The following is a 21735-nucleotide window of genomic DNA, read 5'->3' on the forward strand; positions in this document are numbered from 1 at the left end:
TGTTTGCTCTTTAGTTCTTCTAGGTCCTTGTTAAACGTTTCCTGTATTTTCTCCATTCTGTTTCCAAGATTTTGGATCATCTTTACTATCATTACTCTGAATTCTTTTTCAGGTAGACTGTCTATTTCCTCTTCATTTGTTTGGTCTGGTGGGGTTTTACCTTGCTCCTTCATCTGCTGTGTGTTTGTCTGTCTTCTCATTTTGCTTATCTTACTATGTTTAGGGTCCTCTTTTCTCAGGCTGCATGTCCATAGTTCCCTTTCTTTTTGGTGTCTGCCCCCAGTGGCTAAGGTTGGTTCAGTGAGTTGTGTAGGCTTCCTGGTGGAGGGGACTAGTGCCTTTGTTCTGCTGGATGAGGCTGGTACTTGTCTTTCTGGTGGGCAGGACCGCATCCAGTGGTGTGTTTTGGGGTGTCTATGACCTTATTATGATTTTAGGCAGCCTCTCTGCTAATGGGTGGGGTTGTGTTCCTGTTTTGCTAGTTGTTTGGTATAGGGTGTCCAGCTTGCTGGACTGTAGCTTGCTGGTCATTGAGTGGAGCTGGGTCTTAGTTTTGAGATGGAGATCTCTTTCACCATTTAATATTACATGGAGCTGGGAAGTCTCTTTTGGACCAATGTCCTGAACTCGGCTCTCCCACCTCAGAGGCACAGGCCTGACACCCAGCCGGAGCACAGTCAGCGCCACGGCTGCTAGTGTTGGAGGGTCACCTACAGAGGCAGGGGGTGGCTGTGGCTTACCATGGGGACAAGAACACTGGCAGCAGAAGTTCTGGGAAGTGCTCCTTGGCATGAGCCCTCCCAGAGTCCGCCATTAGCCCCACCAAAACTCTATCCTTTCTTATGGGCAGCTGATTGGCTCTGGAAATAACTTTCCCAAAATGAGGAGGATGTTTCCTTTAGATGAGTTAGATGTTTTTAAAAAAATACGTTGTGTATTTAATGAAATTCCTCCTTTGATCCAACCCATAAGCAAGATTTGTTGACTTTCTAGCTCCAAAAACTATGTCACATCAGACCGTGTGTCTCTGTCTCTGATGCCACCATCTTAGTCTGGCTCTCATCTGCTCTAGGTCCTCCTGCTCAGACTCATGCCCCATCCCATCCACTCTCACAGCGGCCAGTGTCCTCATCTTACATTGTACAGGACCCCACCCTCCACATCGCCCCCCTTCTTAGAGACCTGCAATGAGAGAAGTTTGAATTCCCCTAATGCAATGCCCCTTCTGTGCCCCACTGTCCCCCACCCTCTGTTACTTTCTCTCCAGCCCTCTGCTGTTTCTTTCATAAAACCTTATAAGAATTTATAAATAGTTCATTTGCTTATTTTTTTCTTGTGTCATCTTGCCTACCAGATTGTATGATTCATAAATTCAGGGATGTTTCTCTTTCTGTCTTGTTCATCTTTGTTTCTTAGTGGCAAGCTTAATGACTAGTACATGGTGGACTTTTTCCCCAGCATTTTTTAAATAAAAAATTTCAAACATACAGCACAGAGAATTTTATAATGAACACCTGAATACCTAACCCCTAGTTTCTACTGTACTTTCTTCATCACATATCTATCTCTCTCTCTATTCCTGTATCTACCCTCAACACGTGGTTGACTTTTAATACATTTGTTGAATGAATGAGCAAATGAAGAATGTTACTCTTTTGGTCAATAGCCTGAAGCTATACATCCTGAGCTTCCTTGTTTCTGAGTGGAAAGAGGGTATGGGGAGCTACGTCATGTTTCGTCGGATGTGTATCTGCTTAGCTCTGTACCAGGCATTGGGCCAGAAACTGAGGATGCAGAAATAAGGACAAATTTCCTGCCTTCCAGAGGCACAGCCTCCACTAGCGAGAAGACCCAAATATGTTAGTGATAGAAGAAATAAGCAGAAAATGTTGACTAGCAATTTTTTTTCACTTGTGTGACTTGTTAATAAAGACTGACCAGTCCTATCTTGATGTTCAAACTGCCTGATTTCTTGGCCTTTTGTGTTTTTTGTTGCACAAGTAGACAAAAGCGATTGTTTACTTGGCCAAAGCCAGTGAAGGAATATTTTATGATTCCTAGTTTAGTGAGTGACAAATTCAAGCCCATTTGAACCATGAAACTCTTAGCTTTATTTTTTTTTAAAGTTCTGTACATACCATTGAAATATACAAATAATAGAAGCAAAAGAAAAGCATATAAATGTTCCTAATCTAGGCTAACTATGGTCAAGGTAAAGAGCATCTCTGCTTAGTCTAGAAAATCGACAGAGCAGAGCAGGTAGAGCTTTCTTCCCTTCTGCATGCAGATAGTTTTTTCTAAACTATGTTTGATTATATTTTTTGGACCCTGTGTTTATTATTTTGATCGCTCAGAGGAAATGCTTACCTTTGAAGTAACATCCTAGGGCAGTGCTTTGCAATATCCTTTATTAAGCTTTACTGTGTCTATTCACATTTATAATATTTTGATTCTTATTTTAGAAGGAGGATTTTTAGAAGGTCAGTGTAGTATCTTTGTGATTGAATTCCAAGAGTACTTAGCAGGGGTCCATGTATATAAGGGTGTTGAATCATTGTGAACTGGGAACGCATTCAAGTTCAAGCTTAACTGAGAATCCTCTGTTAAATATTTAAAAGTGAAGCATTCTTTTAAAAGAGGCCTATGGGCCTGGACAGCATAGAAATGGGTGAACACAGCACCGCTAAGCCGCAAAAGCAGAGCTTGTTCCTCCAACCTTGGCTGTCTCCTCAGCCCCTCACCCCTTTTATTGATGGCGTTCTGCTTTCTAACATGTTTGGGATCCCCAGCCCATTAACTTTCATTTGCTCACATTGTCCTTCCATGGGCTTCCATGTGGCAAATATTTCAGGTCCCAGTGTGGTCCTGACCTGGATTTGCTTCCTGGCTTTGCCACTAGTAGTTAAAGGACCTCGAACAAGAAATGTACTTTTTCCAAGTTCTAGGTCCCTTACCTGTAACTGGGAGACCTTAAAACCTACTTCAACATGTAAAACATGTCCACCATGGAGAAGACTCTTGATAAATATATCAGTAGTTTTACCCTACCATCTTAAGATCAGTTACCACCTTGGATCACTAAGAAATGATGTTTGCAGAGAAATATGGATGTAAGCACCTAGATATTTAGTGCAATAGGAGAAAAAAGCAAATCTGAAGGTGGATATTTTATTTATAAAATTAAACCTAATTTATTTTGCAAAAATCAACACATACATGTTCAGATCTGGTTTATCTTCAAAACATGTGTTTTTGTTTTTTTAACAAACATGCAAGCTAATTTGGCATGCCAAACATTTTTCTCTTTAGCTCTCCTTGGAAAAATTTTTTTTCATAACACAAACAAGGGTGCAAATATTGTCCAAAAACTATTTACATTTTTACCCTCCAGAATTACTAACATTAAGATTTATTGAGAGGAAAGAAAAACTGCAAGGTTTTGCCTTTGGCATTCACATTTGATTCAGCAGTATAATTAAAAACTTGTATTTGTTTTTAAGATAAACACTTTGAAGGAAATTTAATAAATCTTGGTTTTGCTCTGCAAAGGAGCCACTGTATCAAAACATTTAACTGGAGCTGTCAAGTTCCTGCTGGTAGAATATTACTTCCAGCCTATTTATTAGCTTTTCTTCCTGTAGCCCAATATATGATTCCCCCCACCCCACCCCTCCACTGAGTGAAAGCACAGAAAGGATGCAATTTCTTGTCTCTTTTCCCCCAGCATCATGCAAGGCAAGGCAGCATCACAAGTCACAGAATCTGAATTTACTTTGATTGTATATTTTTTCTTACACTTAAAATGATTTTGTATTATAATACTTACTGGGTCATCTAAAATCAACATTGTTGATTTTAAACTGTTATAAAGCCATACTTTTAGAGACATTTGAAACAATTCATGAACCATGTCTGAAAGGAGATAATTACCTTCAACCTATTCTTTTGTGCTTGAAGTAAAAGAATTTTAGGTATCAGCAGGTTACTAGAAAATAAGACTTTAGGGGGTCTATATAATTTATTCAGATCTTTTTGTATATTGTAAACAAGGATAGGATACTTTTGACAGTAGTGTATGAACAATTTTTTAAAAAATATATCCTTATCCTTCACTATAGAATAGGTATCAAGAGAGCATTTTAAATATGATTCTGATAGGTCTCTTATGAGCCTACTTCCCAGAAGAAGTTGATATGAAATTTCCCAATTAAAAACAAAATCTAAAGTCATAGATTTAAGCTGAGAGAATATGGTATGTGAGGTAAGGTCATTGTGTTATCTATGGTCTGATGCACAATGTAGCACGTACAAAAGAACCTAAAGAGACATCTATCTCAAATTTCAGGCAGGATATAAGAGTGCATAGAGAGGATAGAGCTTTTCAGGTGAGACAGTGAAAGAAGCTACAGTATTCACCTAAATTAATACATTGTAAGCAACGTACACATATGTAATGCCAGTTCACAGTTTACAAACAAGATCAATTAGAAATTGTACTGTGATAGCCACACATTTTGGAGAAAAATTCCCAAGCCAGGCGAATGTGGATTGGGATAAAAACATAGGCGGTGTATACCACCATAGCAAAAATGGTTAGTAAGATGGTATTGAACATGGATCGCTCCCAGGGCTCCAAGACAGCACAGCAGCTAATGATTTGGTATTGATAGTAGAGCCAGGAGAAATAGTCCTTCACACGTTTGAAATCCATGGCTGGTTCCTTCAAGCTGCAGAAAGTCTGTCCTGTTAAAAAAGGTAACAGATTAGAAGAAAAAAAAAAATAAGGCACTAAACACAGAATCTTCTGATATTTTCATGATCTCAGCATGTCAAAAATTTTCAAAGAATGTTAATGATCATTGAGTGAATTACTAATAGGAATATTATATGGAAATAATAACAACATATTAATCATAGGAATTAAAAATATTGCCATTACTACTAATAATTACTACTAGAATGAATGGCAATAATATTATTAACAGTGACATCTAAAAATAATTGCTAGTAATAACTCTAGTGATAATAATATCTACAGTTGAGTCTAACCACGTTTTCTTTAGCCCTGTACATTTAGAGAGATAAATGTGAGTTTTCTATTTCCTACAGCATATATTCTGGTAGAAGATTAAAGAATAGTGTGCAGAAAAGAGTTAATATAGCAAACCTGAGGCTGCTATTTTTAGAAGGGTCCTTGGCTGGCATCTGGGAACTTGGCTTTTGGAATGTTCTTTCTGTTCCCTAATGGATAAGGATGATTCACTATGCCTAGACAGTGCAAACACTGTAATTTATGGTGAATACCTGCTGTATTCTGGGAGTCTGGAATTTTTGTAATTGTCAGGCAAAGAGTGTCCATGTGAGCAGCCCCAATAAAAACCTTGGTGCTGAGTCTCTAATGGGCTTCCCTGAGCAGAAACATTGACATGTATCACTGCACTTTTTGCTGGTAAAGAAAGAGGCACACTTGGTGTGTCCACTCATGGGAGGAAGAGAACATCTGAAGCCTGTAAATGGATTTCTTCAGACTCCAACCGTGTCTGTCTTCCTGACTGATCCTGTTGTATATCTTTTTGCTATAATAAACCTGAGCTGTGAGTGCGAATATATGTTGAGTCCTATGAGTCTTTCTAGTGAGGCACTGGACATATAGATGGTCTTGGGACCTCTGAAACAAAGGTGAAGCCCAAAGTGTACCTTTGGGTGGTCATTTGGTTTTTGGGTAGAGAACTTATGAAAGCCATATAAAAATGTTTTGTTGGCCCTCAGATAGGATCACAGTTAAAACTATGTGGAAAACCTCCTAGAAGGAAGGGCATCTATCATTTCTTTTTTTTTTTGATATACCAATTTTTTTTTTTTTTTTTTTTTTTTTTGTGGTACGCGGGCCTCTCACTGCTGTGGCCTCTCCTGTTGCGGAGCACAGGCTCTGGACGCGCAGGCTCAGCGGCCATGGCTCACGGCCCCAGCCGCTCCGTGGCATGTGGGAACCCCCCGGACCAGGGCACGAACCCCTGTCCCCTGCATCGGCAGGCGGACTCAACCACTGCACCACCAGGGAAGCCCGATATACCAATTTTTATTTATTCATTCATTTCTTAAAGATTCTTGGGAAGATTTTGCAGACAGAGACATGGTGGGTGTCCCTGGGGAGACAAGCTGGCCTGTACCTACTGTGCTTACTCCTAGGAGTATCATGGTGCTACATCATCTAAGTCCACCTTGATAACTTTTATTATTCAAATCACAGTTAAATATTTTTGAAGATCATTCCTGTGTTCTGACCTGAATGTATCTCTCTTTTATTTGATTCTCTTTTGAGTAAAAGCAAGATGTTTTTGCTCCATAAGACCGTGGACTCAGGCTATGGGGAGACTCTCATGATCCTAATGCCTGGCACAGAGACTGTCATCAGTAAATATTTGCTGAACAAATGAGTAAATGAATGAATGACAAGTAACCAACTTAAAAAAATAATTATAGATGACTCGCAGTCCCGACCTAAGTGGGATACGGTAGGCTATTGCTGACTTTCAATAACTTGGCTTTGATAGTAAGGAACCCTTTCTGACAAGGAAAATTTCCACAAAAACTTAAAGTGGGAAAGTCTCTGTGTTTCCAGGTCATGATTATTTGTAATAATGGCCAGAGTAATCCAAGTAAGTAGATAATACCTTTACTTAGTCTCCTAGAAGCCAGAGTGGAGACGAAGTAATTGGATTGGAATGGTTTGTCCTGGCAGGTGGACTTCAGTGAGAAGTTACCTCCAATGTTCTTTTTCCCTCCTAACTCTGGTTGCAGAGAAAGAGCAAAGGTCAAAGGTTTAAAAGAAAATGAATGACAGAAGAAGTGATAATTTCAGTGAACAATATTATCCAAGCAACCAAGACTTTCCACTGATAGGCTGAAAGAGAGAAATTAGGAGGTATCCTTATTTGAGCTTTTAGGCTGTCCCATGAGACAACTGTATATTTCAAACTAAATTTAATTTTTAAAAATCTTATTGATGGATACCCACACTTGCTCCTCTTCATTACCTAGACAGAGTTTGGGGTGGCGCCAGGTAACTGATCAGGAGTGTGAGAGTCCATTCACCAGATATGAAGTTCCAGACTGTGCTGGGTGAAGGTGGGAGAATGATGGCTCAGACAGGCCCAGACCCACCTCTTAGAAAGCTTGGTCCAGTTGGGAAGACAGGTAGCAATCAAATAATGTACACAAATATAAAATTATCTACTGTATTATGCCCTAAAGGGCAAGAGCAATGTATAAGGGGCTGTGGGAAACCTAATCCAGTCTGAGTATGTCTCTGGGGAAGAGATATTTGAGATAAAATCCAGGAGATGATTGTGAATCTAACAGATAAAATGAGTAGTCAGATGGGGAGAATGGACAAGACATAGGGATCGACGTGTGTTTGTGCAAAGGTTAGGGATGGGAAGGAGCTTGATAGGCGGTCAAGGGAATGACCAGAGTGAGGCCAAGTGCCCTAGGGCCTTAGCTGAGTGGGCAAAGTATTTTGTCTTGATCCTATGAGTGAGGGGGCTCCAAAGGTTTTTAACAGGGGAATGCTGTGGTGGGTTTGAGAGGATGAGCCTTTAAGATCATATGGACATGTTGCCTTCCCTGCATTCTAAAGCCAAACTGAAATGATTTTGAATACCAATCATTTCAGTAAATCTATGCCTCTGCTGTCTCATGGGCGTTACTCATTCAGAATCAACCATATACTGAAAATCTGTTTAAAATATTCTTAATATTCTTTTTACTTTTATAAATGAGATAAATTACTCATTTAGAAACATCATTGACTTCTTCTCTCTATATTTTAGCTTTTAAAAATTTATTAATTAACTGCCTGCCTATTGCTTTCTCTTCAAAAATTAAATTTCTTGCTTGAGCAGCCCCAGTGGATACCTTGACTGCATCCTTGTGAGGGACCCTGAGCCAGAGGCATTAAGCTAAGTTGTGCCCAGATTTCTGAGCCATAGAAACCGTGAGGTGGTCAGTGTTCATTGTGTTAAACTGTAAAAGTCAGTCAGTCAGTCAAGGAGATGACAGTTCTAAAGCAGACCAACATGCATTACACCAAAGCTGGATACCTGGTAAGAACTTGGTCACATATTGCTAACAATTTAAAGAAATAAGATTAAAAAATTTTTTTCTTGCCCATTTCTACATTACGCTGGATCATTTCCCAGCCCTCTCAGTAGTCAGCTCTGACATGTAAAAAGTACTTTATTGTCACATCTCACTTCAGTCTCAAGTAAAAGAGTCAATAAAAAGCATTGATATCCCCCTTTTCTTTGATTCTTTTCCCCCTTATTAATGAAAAGCAATTTTAAAGATTATCTATTCATTGTTTCTCATGAAAAGGTGAGAAGAGAGTTGGTTATTGTTGGTAAATCATCTGCTACAACCTATTGTTAGAATATGCACTATATTGAGGTTCTGGATTTGCTTCAGTAATATGTTTTACTTCCTTTTGAGTCCATTTTTAAGTCTCCTGTGGCAGGGGTCCCCAAGCCCTGGGCCGTGGGCCACTACCGGTCTGTGGCCTTTTAGGAACCAGGCCGCACAGCAGGAGGTGAGCAGCAGGCAAGCGAGTGAAGCTTCATCTGCAGCTCCCCATTGCTCCCCACTGCTCCCCAATGTCACATTACTGCCTGAACCATCCCCCACCCCACCCCCACCCCCGGGAAAAATTGTCTTCCATGAAACTGGTCCCTGGTGCCACAAAGGTTGGGGACTGCTGTCCTATGGGACAACATGGAAGATTTAAGACAACCACTTTAGACAATTTAAGATGAGTAATGTGGGAAGGAGAATTCATTCATTCATTAAATAAGGGTATTTTGAGTATTACTATGTGGTTTTCTCTTAGTAGTAACAGCCTCAGAAGGAATCTGTTCCAAAATGGCATTGCAGACAGGAGATGCTCTTCTAGGCAGCAGCAAACTGGACCATGTAACAAACATGCAGTGACGAGGGGCCAGGAATTAGCACTAAATAGGGGGAAAGAGCATGGAAAAATGCTAAGGAGGAAGCTAGGAAAAGAGGCTGAATTTGAGAAATAAGATGACAAAAATGGCATGAAATTAATTATTCACAGGTAACCTAGAGCTAGATGACAGCAAACATCTTAATGTCTTAATCTTTCACAATCAAATGTGAAATTAACTTGCCCTTAAAGACCTGATGGCATATCCCAGTGAAGGTAAACAAGAGACTTAAAATGCTTACTTTATTCAAGCGCACCACACTTCTCCTTGTTTTTAATTATATGTTTTTTAAAAGGTGATTTCCCGTATACGGAAAAGAGGGAGGAAGTAGTTTGTTTCTTCTCCGTCTCCTCCTCCTGCTTCTTTTAATTTTTTCTCTAAACTTGGTGATTTTTAAAACCCTCTTAAATCTTTAATGAGGTTGTACATTCAAAGTTGACACTGCCTAAGCACATTGTGGTATGTCTTCAGTGGTACAGTGGCCTGGATGGGTTTGACTCTTAACAGCTGAAGCTGTGTGGTGATGCCTTCAGGTGACTGGGGAGGGTTGTGAGCCCCTGTGGGACACAAAGCGGGTGAAGCTCTCTGTAAAAAGTGGGGGTGAGGCAAGGGCCAGCACTGTTACCTGGAGGGATGGATACTGAGGCCTGAGGAAAGGCTTTTTCTGGGTCATTGTTTGTTTGCTTGTTTGTTTTTTAATGTTCCTTTTTTTCTATTGATGTATAGTTAACTTACAATGTTGTGTTAGTTTCAGGTGTACAGCACGATGATTCAAGTTATATGTGTGTGTGTGTGTATTCTTTTATAGATTCTTTTCTCTTATAGGTTATTACAAAATATTGAAAATATTGAATAGTGTACTATACAGTAGGTCCTTGTTGGGTATCCATTTTACATATATAGTAGTGTGTATATGTTAATCCCAACCTCCTAATTTATCCCTCCCCACCCCCTTTCCCCTTTTGTAACCATAAGTGTGGCATATATATATATATATATATATATATATATATATATATATATATATATATATATACGACAACCAAACTATATATACAATGGAATGTTACTCAGCCATAAAAAAGAATGAAATAATGCCATTTGCAGCAACATGGATGGACCTAGAGATCATCATACTAAGTGAAGTAAGTCAGACAGACAAATACCATATGTCACTTATGTGGAATCTAACAAAAGGATACAAATGAACTTATTTGCAAAACAGAAATAGACCCACAGACATGGGCCATTGTTTTAAAAACAGGATAACATCTCCTTCTTCAGGAGGATCCATGTAGTACCACATTCTGAGATGCTTGATGGACTTGATTTATCAGGGTTTCTCTTGTAATAACAACAGAAACAATTTCTGTTTTCATAGGATTATCTGTAGCTTAGAAAGTGCTTTTTATTGCATTTTCATAATGGGTTTGGGACTAAGGACAGGCATTGGTTCAAGTTCTGACTTCTCCACTTGCTGAGTATGTGACCTTGGCCCAGTTACTTAAGTGTTCTGGGCCTCAAGTTCCTCATCTGTAAATGGAAATAATAATCCTTTATGTTTAAGGCTGCTGTGAGGATTAGCAAAAATGCAAGCAAAGCATCAATTAAAGGGATTTGTATGTGGAGGAAATACATAGATAGGAAGATGGAATCTAACTGGTGAAAGGCTTTCCCTCTCCCCCACTTCCTTTTATTTATTAAAAATAATTATTACCATGCTGGTAATCGCACCAGGAACTGGAGATACCATGGTGACTGAGACAGCCATGGCCATTGCCCCCAAGGATTATCATTCAGCTGGATATATTCCACAAATATATATTTTAGACAATATTTACCACATGTATTAGGTAGCTAAAGTGGAATCCTAGAATATCAGCAGCTGGATGGACCGTAGAATCCCCTAGACCCAATCACTCATTTTAAAGAAAAGTACCAAGACTATGAGGCTAACATTAAATTGCTATTAAATTGGTTGACATCAAATTGGTTTGTCAAACTGAATTAAAGTGACTGGACTATTCCAGGTGGTGAATACCCTGTGTTTCGTGAATTGACATTGGATGAAAGAAGCAAAAATTCCAATGGAGGTTTTCTGTGGTCTTCAAAGTTGATCAAGGACATTGAAATCAAGTGTGTAGGTATCTGGAAGACTTCAGCCTCACCCTCTCTCAGTTTCCCCAGGCTCTACTCTTCTCTTACTCAAGACTTTTTCCTGAAATCCCACTGTTCAGCTTCTCCTCTAGTAAAATGAAGGTCTGGCAAAGTCTTCATTTATTGCAAGTATTACTGGGAACTGGCAAAGCCTAAGGTTCTTGTTAGTAGTGTACAACTTAGCATGGATAAAAGACCCGAATAAGAGTTTTGCCAGGTTGGGGGAGAAACGGGGGAAGGAAGAGATTATTAGAGAAGGATTATGAGAGTCTTGGGAACCAGACAGAGAGAGAGTGATTTCTAAAGGGAACCCAGTGAATGAATGGGGGACACTGATCGTAGAAAACAGTGAGGACTTGGAATTCCCCTAAGAAGTTATCTTATAATTGATTGGAGAGTAAATGGCTATTTTTTATTTCTGAATGTCACTGAATGTATTTTTCTCTCACTAGATTTGTGTACAGTGGGGAAAAGTAAAGTTTAATCTCCTCTCTCACAACGAGAAGGTGAATTCCGGGGACTTGTGATCCACATTACTCAGGGGCAAGCCTTTCTTCTGGCCTGAACAGAGAAGGAGGTTAGAATAAATAAAGCAATAAAAAAACCCACATGCTCTCATGAACCCATGTATATGAGTCATGAAATGAGAACGCTGTGAAAGGGAACGTGCGGGGCGGTGGCGAAAGTAGAGACTGGGCTTGCTCAGGAGGCTTTTTGGTTTTGGTTCTCTCCATGGGAACAGGAGTGGTAAAAGGTTAGGCAACCACAATGAAAGATGAGTAGCAGAGGATTTGTTAGGGTGGCGCTTTCCTTGGAAATACTGCAAACGACTTCATCCTGCAGCCCTCCTCTGCCTAAAGAAAGTACTCCAAATTATTGGATTTTCTAAGGAAGGGATTTCCCTTTCTAAACATTAGCTAAAAATGAACCTTCCCTCCGGAGGAGGGGAAAAAGACTTAACACATTTTGGTTTAAATTTCCTTCTAAAATGTCAGAATCCGGGGCTGAAGAGAAAAGTCAGAAGGATTTGCAACTGAATTTGGGTTAACTCCTTCTCAACTTATTTTGGAATTCTACGTCAATCACCCAGCTTTTTTTGTGCTTCATATTTGGAACTTGAAAACCCGAGAAGGGGAAAAAGTATCCTGCCTGCTGCTGCAGAGAGAGATGCTGTATCTAAAAAGAGACTGTGTCTGTACTCGGAAGTAGCTTTCTTTGGAAAGAACTCAATAGATTTACTCAAGTTCAAGGCTTCCTTTAATTAAGAAATTCATTTAAAGAAGGAGCAGAGTGATGTCCTTCCAAAGAGTACAGTGTGAAAAAGGGTGATAAAAACGAGTAAATTTACAATGGAGGAGACCGATAAGCGCTACCTCAGCCAGCTGATCAGGGCCACCGTCAACAGTGATAACTCATGTTGGTAGTATGTATCCATGATATGATGGCATGAAAATGGCACTTTACTTCTTTGGTCTTCCTCCCCCAAACCCACAACCTCAGTCTAATAATGAGAAAAAACACCAGACAAATTTTAACAGAAGAGCATCTTAAAAAATACCTGACCTTAAATTCTCCTAGTACCTAAAACTCTCAAGATCATCAGAAACAAGCAAAGTATGAAAGATTGTCACAGCCCAAAGGAGCCTAAGGAAACATGACCATTAAATGTAATGTGTAATGGATGGAATCCTGAAACAGAAAAAGGATTTTAGGTAAAAACTAAGTAAATTTGAGTAATGTATTGGCTTTAATAATAGCATACCAACGTCGGCTCATTAACTGTAAGATGTGTCATACTAATGTAAGATGTTAATAGCAGAAACTGGGTGCAGGGTATATGGTAATTTGCTGTATTATCACCTCAATTTTTTCATAAGTCTAAAAATGTTCTAAACAATAAAGTCTATTAAAGTTTTTTGAAGGCAAAAAAATAATTAGGAAAGTCTTGAAAGGTCCAGAGTTACCCTTATTCCAAACTCCAATGAACTTTGCTTATGCTGTTCTGCCTTTCTGCAAAACTCTTCCTCATAACTTTGAACATAATTAAATAATAGTCTTCCATAAAGGAGTGGCTTTCAAATATTTTCAAACACACCAGAGATGAAAAGTACATTTTACTTTTGATCCAGGGTACATACACGTACACATACACATACATATACCCATATAACTGAAATAAACATCTCTCAAAATAATACTCTGCACGTTGATATCTTATTTCTTATTCCATTCAGTTTCATTCTGCTGTGTTCTATGTTATTGTCTTCATTCATTACAAAATACCAATCGTGAGCTACCATATCGATTTCTTAACCCACCAATTGCAACCTGCAGTTGGAAAAACCCTCCTTTAAGGCTTATCTCAACTGCTAGCTTCTCCAAGATGTCTCTACATTGTCCAGTTTGGCAGACACTAGTCACATGTGGCAATTTAAATTTTTTGTGCTCATTAGCCACATGTGGCTTGTGGCTACCATATTGGACAGCACAGATATAGAATATTTCCATCACTGCAGAAAATTTTATTGGGCAGTGCTGTGGACTCTCTCCATCTCTCACTTGGACTAATGAAATAGCCTACCAACTTGTCTCCTTTTCACCTTACAATCTTCCATGCTGCTGTTGCAATTAACTTTCTAAAATTATAGATTTATTTTTCAGTGGCTCTCCATTTCCTATGAAATGAAACATTCATGTAAGGCCTTTCACAGTTTGATCCCTCCACCTCTCCTGCATCATCTCTGAACTCTCCTGCTAAATGCCATTCACTCTTAAGCTTCCATGTTTTAGTTCATCCTCTTTTCTTTTCTAGAAATATTTTTGTGCCCCTCTTCTTTTAGATAAAATCCTATTCATTTTCAAGATGTAGCTTCTATGTTCTCTATTCTATGAAACATTCTCAGGTCAGGAAGACCACCCTTCCAAGGAATGTATATTGCTTTCTTTTATGGGTTACCATTGTAGCTTTTATACTGTATTATAATTAGCCATGTACAGTGTTTCCCCATTAGACTATGAGGTCTTTGAATACTGGGAATATGCCATGGTCATCTCTATATCCCCAGTGCCTGGAATGTGGGATACTTATACACTGGCTGGTGGGCTGGTTGGCTGACTGAATTGTAAGGCTGTAGAAGGTAGGGACCACACTTGTACTTATTTAATATTCCCATAGCACAATGTGGGGTACATAAAAGGTACTTATGAATTCTCATTGTCTGCTTTCAGGCAATAAGTTTTAGACAGATTGTTTTCTAAATACTGTCAAATTCAGTACAATCTGTTTTTTTGTAGGATGAAAGGGAGCTGGTACTGATAGGACAAATACTTTTAAAGTTTCCAATACTCTTGAAAGTTCATGGACTCTGTGGGGGAATTAAAAAGCACTTCTATAGTGATTTTAAATGCCATTAAAATGGCTTTTTACAAGGGCTTACTCTAGGTGAGTAAAAATTTAAGATTGGTAGAAAAGTGGTTCTAATGGAAAAAAATCCCAGGATGAGAACATCTGGAGACCTGAATTCTATTACAGCAATTTTTCCTCTTCATCTTTTCTTCTCATCTTTATTTCTCTTCATTCATTCATTCATTTTACTTTGTGTCCTTGGGCAAGTTCCAAAGTCTTTCTGGGTCACAGCTTCTCTGTGTAAAATGAAGATAATTGATAATTGCTTCTAAGTCTGTCTCAGTGATATGGTAAGGAATGTGGGGATAGTTTGTGAGCTCTTTAGAAATATTTGTAAGAGTCATAATGATAGTAATAGTAGTGTTTGTTGTTGTTCCTTGTGGATTGGTACAACTTTAAACTACTTGCAAGATTTTATTATAGAGTCAAAGGGTCTTCATAGAATATTCTATAACAGTTACCTCAACAATGGAGTGCTTTGGATATTTTACAGGGAAAAAAAACCCCTCAGCCCTTATTTGTTTGCTGAATGAACTTCCTGGTACATGAGTAATAATAACAAAACAACACATGTATATAACCATTAACACCAGCCACTATTTGAAAGACATTGCAATCTTTACACAAATCTTTAAATGTGTGTTGGGCAGGGCCACCACATTCCATTGTGTGGGCTGTGCACTGCACAGACTTGTGTCATGGTTCTTGGAGCCCTGATCACAAACTGCTTCTTTATGTAAACACAGTTTGATTCACAAAGATACAAATTTGTATGATTAAAGGAAAAACCTCACATTGTGTCTATGTACAAATCAGACACAACAATAGTTTATTGGCTTCCCAGTTTCCAAATGTCTTGCTCTAAGTTTTCTGTGGGTGACTGTAATGTTTTCTGTGTCTCACAGAATGTTCTATTCTTGCTTAACATTTTCCAGGGAATTTCCTTGTCATCTTAGAATACTCTCCAGTCACCCTTTGGTAAGCAATTCTTCATGCTGATACTGAGGTGAATATTGGAAGTCAGACCAGAAGTGATGGACTTGAAGTCCAAGTCTTTAGAGGGAGCTAAAAGAACCAACTTAAAGGTTTGTGATAAATCAAAGCCAGAGAAGCAAATCAAACAACCATAGGGCAATTAAGGAACTTTCTTTATACATTCATGAATTGCTTGCACAATTTATAGACTCCTCAGAGAGGAAAAAACAAACAGTTGTAAGTCAAAGCATTCTTCTGCTTTTAGGCAGCTAAGTTACTCAATGTTTTATAATCTTAGAAGTGAGTTACTGAAATAGTGTACTAAGAGGAAAAAGTCTCACCAACAATTTAGCCAAGTTGTTGGTATGGTGTTGGATTGAGTAATACACAAGAGTAGAGTGTTTTTGTGGAGATCTGAACCAACCTTTTGGCCTCCAATTTCCATTAACACCAACAAAAGCAGAACAACAGAAAACATGTACTTCTAGTCCAACTATCAGCTGAGGCCGCTGGGCATCACAGTGTGCGTTGAGTAACTGTAATTTCAAAGCAGTCCTGGTTGTTTGGCATTTTATGACAGACTCTAGAGGGATTTATGAATGAAGGACTTCTGGCTGGGAAAGGAAACTTGGAATTTGACTTTAACAGAAAATTTCATAATAGTTTAGGAAATACCAAATTCACGTTAGATCAATTTCAATGTTGTGTGGCTATCAAAAAGGAGATACATATAGTGAAATTAAAAATGAGAAGCACACAGGTTAATGCTGAGTAGATGTTATGAATAGGAAGAGAAACTTGTAATAGGAGAGGACATATCTTGCCTTTTTCCTGGTGTCCTCTCATTGACTCATATAGAAACAGGGCAAGGGGAATTCCCTGGTGGTCCAGTGGTTAGGACTCCGTGCTTTCACTGCCAAGGGCACGGGTTTAATCCTTGGTCGGGGAACTAAGATCCTACAAGCCAGGCAGCCCCAAAAAAAAAGAAACAGGAAAAGTATTCTTCTTTATTCCTGCCAATTTGGGAGTGGAGAGTAAGGCTTCCAGGTCAAGATTTTAACTGTAATGTCATTTCCTAGGATGAACCTCTTTATTACTATTTTATTTTTTTTTAAAAAAGAAAGAAAAACCCCATTATCCTAAGGAAAGAGGAAAGAATATAGCTTCTGGGTGGCTTTTTCCTTCTGTAGATATTGTTCCCAAGGGCTGCCAATTTGTTTTTAGAGGTAAAAAGTGAACAGAGTTGCAACACTAACAGTGGACTTAAAGATGTTAATAACCGTTTAAATAGGGGGATATATGTATACATATAGCTGATTGACTTTTTTATACAGCAGAAACTAACACAACATTGTAAAGCAATTATACTCCAATAAAGATTAAAAAAAATAGAAATGGAGAGAATAAAAGCAGACCAAAAGAAAAAGTCATTAAATGTATACACATTAAAGCGCATTATTCAAGATAGCCAAAAGCAACCCAAATGTCCATTGGCAGATGAATGTATAAACAAAATATAGTATATACATGCAATGGAATATTATTTATCTTTTAAAAGTAAGGAAACTCTGACACATGCTACAACATGGATGAACCTTGAGAATGTTATCCCAAGTGAAATAAGCCAGTCCTAAAAAGACAAATGCTGTATGATTTCACTTATCTGAGGTATCTGGAGTAGTCATCTCATAGAAACAAAGTAGAATAGTGGTTACCAGGGGCTGGAGAAAGGGAGAAATAGGGAGTTGTTCATTGGATGTGAAATTTCAGTTTTGCAAGATGAAAACATTCTGGAGACTGGTTGCACAACAATGTGAATATATTTAACACTACTGAGCTGTACACTTAAAAATGGCAAAGATGGTAAAATTTTATGTTATGTGTATTTTACCACAATTTAAGAATTTTAAATGTCAGTGAATAACTCTAAAAATTAAGAAGGACTGAAATTTAAAAATACAATTTAAAAATAGTCTGAACAATATTTTTTAAAAGTCATTAAAAGTCATTGAGAGTCTCAGGACTTCCCTGGTGGCTCAGTAGTTAAGAATCCGCCTGCCAGTGCAGGGGACACGGGTTCGAGCCCTGGCGCAGGAAGATCCCACATGCCATGGAGCAACTAAGCCCATGTGCCACAACTATTGAGCCCACGTGCCACAACTACTGAAGCCCACGCATCTAGAGCCCATGCTTTCCACAAGAGAAGTCACTGCAATGAGAAGTCTGCTCACTGCAACGAAGAGTAGCCCCCGCTCGCCGCAACTAGAGAAAGCCCGCACGCACAGAAACGAAGACCCAACAAAGCCAAAAATAAATAAATAAATAAATTAAAAACAAAAAAAGTCATTGAGAGTCTCAATTTGTAGTGGGGCATTACTAGTCTAGCAAAATTGCTTGGATGTACCATCCAAAACTAAGTAAATGAATAACCCCAAAGGTCTTCAAATAATAATTGTGAGGTTCCAGTTGGGGTTCCCTTCTTCTTGGCTTTCATGACATAAGAGGAAAATTGGAAACTGATGAACTACAAAGAACTTTCTGAGAGGAGTGTTGACCTGTTTAGGTTGATTCTTGGCATCAGTGAAATTCTCATAATTTCATTCCCTATAGTACTTGTGGGAATTAAAATTCTGTGATATGCTTACCTGTTTTTGACAAGGATGTGAAATAAAGAGCTCATAAGATCCCCAAACCCAGAGTATTTAAAAGGGAGTAAGAGTGGAAAAGTGGCTAAATCGTTCGACTGAAACTACTTTTCTACTGTTATTACAAACCCCTTTCCTGGCAACTATGTGCCACGTACGTCATAACAGTTCTGCCTTTCTCTTTTCTTCCCCAGCTCTTTGCCATCAAAACTACACTTTGGTAAAGGAAATACCTGCTTACTGTCTGTTCCTAAGGACTCAATTTTCTTAGAAGCTAGAAGCCTGAGCACAAAAAAAAATCAAGATTTTTGTCTCATCCCTGCCTATTGTCATTATATTTCATATGTCTTCAGAAATAGAAGACTTTTTTTCCCCAAGGAGGAGTTTGAGGGCAAGGAAGGTGAGTTACTGCAATACTGATTTGTCAGTTACTGCAATACTGATTTGTCTCATACCTGCTGAGCACTTCTTCCCAGTGTTCTGCCGAAAGAAATCCGGTTGCATAGGCAGCTTGTCAACCAGGACTCTTCCAATAGTATTTTCTAATACTAATTTTCTAGGTTGTGGTTTTTGCAGTTTTTTTGGATAGCATTGAATAGATTTGCTCATAAAACTTTTTATTGTTTTTGTTTATTTTTCTGTTCTTCTTCCTCCTCCTCTTCCCCCTCTTCCTTCTCCTTCTCATTCTTCTGGCCTGTTCTTTATTTCTTATTACATTGTCTGCAAGGCTTCTGGTGATGAGTTCAATGTTTTTGGTGACCAGCAACACTGAACTTTCATGGGTGTGATTTTTCTGTGACAATAGTAAGACAGCCTGTTGCTTTTTTACTGCCCTCAACTGACCTGCTTCTGTATCTCAGTTATTACTGCTTTTAGGAAAGTGAGTGGAGAGCTAGCCTGACTCCAAGGGTCATGGAGATAGACATAGCACTGTTGAGGTGTTCTCTCTGCCAACCCCCAGATCAAGGGACATTTCCCTACTGGATTGGTTAGCATTCTAGGTCAGCTAGTTTCTGAGATGGGGCAGAGGGAGGTGAGAAGGGAAAGGCAGGAGTGATAGAGCTATGTCAAGACATGTCATTGCTTTTAGACAGTTAAATTAATTAGATTTTGCAATCTTGTACTTAGAAATGAGTTACTTAAGTGAGATAACAAAAGAAAAAAGTCTCAATGACAATTTAGCCTAGTGGATTTCTCATTCTCCTGGTCAGAACGGCATTGACATATTATGCTGGCTTCATTCTCTTTCACCTGCTCCCAGGTACATGGGTACCTGCATGCTTCTAGTGAAAAGTGGAAAAGGGCTGAGCTCCAAGATTATTCTTTTAAATGAGTAACAATTGTTCATTTCCTAAGAACTTTGTTGATTCTCAAGTAAATGTGGAGATGGCTAATGGCAACTGGGCATATTAAGAAAAATATTTTCAACCAATAGATTTGGAACCAATTTAACTATACACTCAAACTGGGTGAGATGAAATGTTCTTTTCCCTCTTTGAATAAATGTGTGTTTGTTTGTCAAGAATACCAGAGGGGGCTTCCCTGGTGGCGCAGTGGTTGAGAGTCCGCCTGCCGATGCAGGGGACATGGGTTCGTGCCCCAGTCCGGGAAGATCCCACATGCTGTGGAGCGCCTGGGCCTGTGAGCCATGGCCGCTGAGCCTGTGCGTCCGGAGCCTGTGCTCCGCAACGGGAGAGGCCACAGTACCACAAAAAAAAAAAAAAAAAAAGAATACCAGAAGAAATCTGCCAAGATAGAAAAATATTTGGGTTAAGATATTGTAGTAGGTTGAATGGTGGCCCTCCAAAAGATATGTCTACATCCTGGAACCTGTGAATGTAACTTTATTTGGAAAAAGTGTCTTTGTGGAAGTAATTAAGTTACAGATCTCTGCAAAAGCTCATCCTGGATTACCCAGGTCAGTCCTAAATCCAATGACAAGTGTTCTCAGAAGAGAAGGCTAGTGAAGACAGAGGCAGAGATTGGAGTTATGTAGCCATAAGCCAAGAAGCCATCAGAAGCTGAAAGAAGGAAAGGAGAATTTTCCCCTAGAGTCTTGAGAGGGATTGCAGCCCTGCTGATATCTTGATTTCAGAATTCTAGCCTCCAAAACTATCAGAGAATAATTTTCTCTTGTTTTAAGCCACCAACATTGTGGTACATTGTTACAACAGCCCTAGGAAATGAATTCAGATCTCTTCCTTAAAACCACTAGAATTGTATAATGTGGAATTCTCTTCAGGGGACAGAAACAGCCTTTATTAAGTACCACTGTGGCAGGCAATGGCTAAATGCTTAACTTAAATGATTCCAACTTTAAAGATGAAGAAACTGAGGCCCAGAGTCTCACGGTGACCACATGGGGAGCTGGGTGAGAAGCCTCCCGAGAGGCAGTGTGGTGAGTAGTTACGAGCTCTGGCTCTGGATCCTGTCTGTGTTTGACCCTGGCTAAGTTGCTCAACCTCTCTGACTCAATTTCCTCTACTGGAAACAAAGGAATGATAATAGAACTTCATTCATACAATTTCTGGGAAGATTAAAAGATGTAAAGTATAAAGAATAAAACATAGGAAGAAGGCCTAAGTGAATGTTAACTGTTATGATCATTATACACTATACTAATGTACTGTTGCTAAGCCTATGAATACCAGACAAAGAATAGAAGAGAATGAGATCATTTTTAAGGCAAAATGTGTCAACTTTATCAGTTGTTAAGATTGAAGCCACTTTAAGAGAGATTGTTCTTCAGAATGTTTACTCAGTTCTGGTGTGGCTATCACAGAGTAGATAAAAAAGTATATTGCTTCATTTCAAAGATGAGGAAACTGAGACTCATTACGTTTTTGTACTTCACTACTGTCAGAAGCCAAGGGGGAAACAACACTGAGACCCAGTCTTGGGATTCTCTCACTCCAAAGTGCTCTTTCTATCATGCAAATGACTTTATAAATGCTTTACAAATGCTAAGTGTCCAACAAGTATTTTTTGAATTAGAAAAATCAAGCCTCATTATCAGTAACTTTAAAGTAATAGTGGAGCTTCCCAAACTATTCTGAACTGAAGAAATTGTTGCCAACTCTTTCAAAACCATAAATCTCTTAAAATATTGCAGCAAAAGAGAAGGATTAAGAAACAGAAGATAAATCTGTTTCTTTTTGTCCACACCCTCTACCTTTTCTTTTTTCCCCATTTACTATAGATTTAATAAAAGTGGGTAGGTGGCTAATGGTAGTCTAGGTTTTTTCCACTCTATTTCCTTTTCTTTCTTTCTTAAAAATAAAATAAGCAGAAAGAAAGTGAATGTCCCATATGAACACTGACCAGGCTTACTTTCATTAACGTTTTTTAAGAAAATGTTTTCAGTGTATCATATTCCTCTCTTCATTTGTCTCATCTGGTTAGCTAAGTACTTTTTGAAACATTTACTTCTTTCTTGTATCAGAGGTCTTCCAGGATAAGATACTGCTCCATTTAAATAAAAAATGAAGGATGCCGAAACAGAAGCAGTTTTAACCAGCAAACCCATAAATAAGACAGTAGTTAGTGCTAT

At 38.8% G+C, this 21735-nt stretch overlaps 1 protein-coding gene and 1 long non-coding RNA gene across 8 annotated transcripts in view; one reads left to right on the forward strand and one right to left on the reverse strand.

The window, feature by feature from the left end:
• The window catches only part of LOC137224876 (uncharacterized), a 94876-nt gene that overhangs the window by 20713 nt on the left and 52428 nt on the right, over window positions 1-21735 (forward strand). The window contains exon 3 of one of the 2 annotated variants that reach the window (XR_010943547.1): window positions 11033-11491. The exons of the other annotated variant lie outside the window; for it this stretch is intronic. This is a non-coding gene — a long non-coding RNA (uncharacterized lncRNA). Of the gene's footprint in view, window positions 1-11032; window positions 11492-21735 lie in introns of those variants that run through there. 2 annotated transcript variants of the gene reach the window in all.
• The window catches only part of SPTSSB (serine palmitoyltransferase small subunit B), a 30303-nt gene continuing 11722 nt past the window's right edge, over window positions 3155-21735 (reverse strand). For 5 of the 6 annotated variants that reach the window (XM_067737954.1, XM_067737953.1, XM_067737955.1 and 2 more), the window contains one exon: window positions 3155-4743. In XM_067737954.1, the coding sequence (XP_067594055.1) occupies window positions 4481-4711 (231 nt within the window). In that variant the 5' untranslated portion in view covers window positions 4712-4743 and the 3' untranslated portion in view covers window positions 3155-4480. Of the gene's footprint in view, window positions 4744-6674; window positions 6792-21735 lie in introns of all 6 variants that reach the window. The other variant, XM_067737951.1, reaches the window with a different exon arrangement.

This window comes from Pseudorca crassidens, chromosome 5 (genome assembly GCF_039906515.1).
Source record: "Pseudorca crassidens isolate mPseCra1 chromosome 5, mPseCra1.hap1, whole genome shotgun sequence".
Lineage (NCBI taxonomy): Eukaryota > Metazoa > Chordata > Mammalia > Artiodactyla > Delphinidae > Pseudorca > Pseudorca crassidens.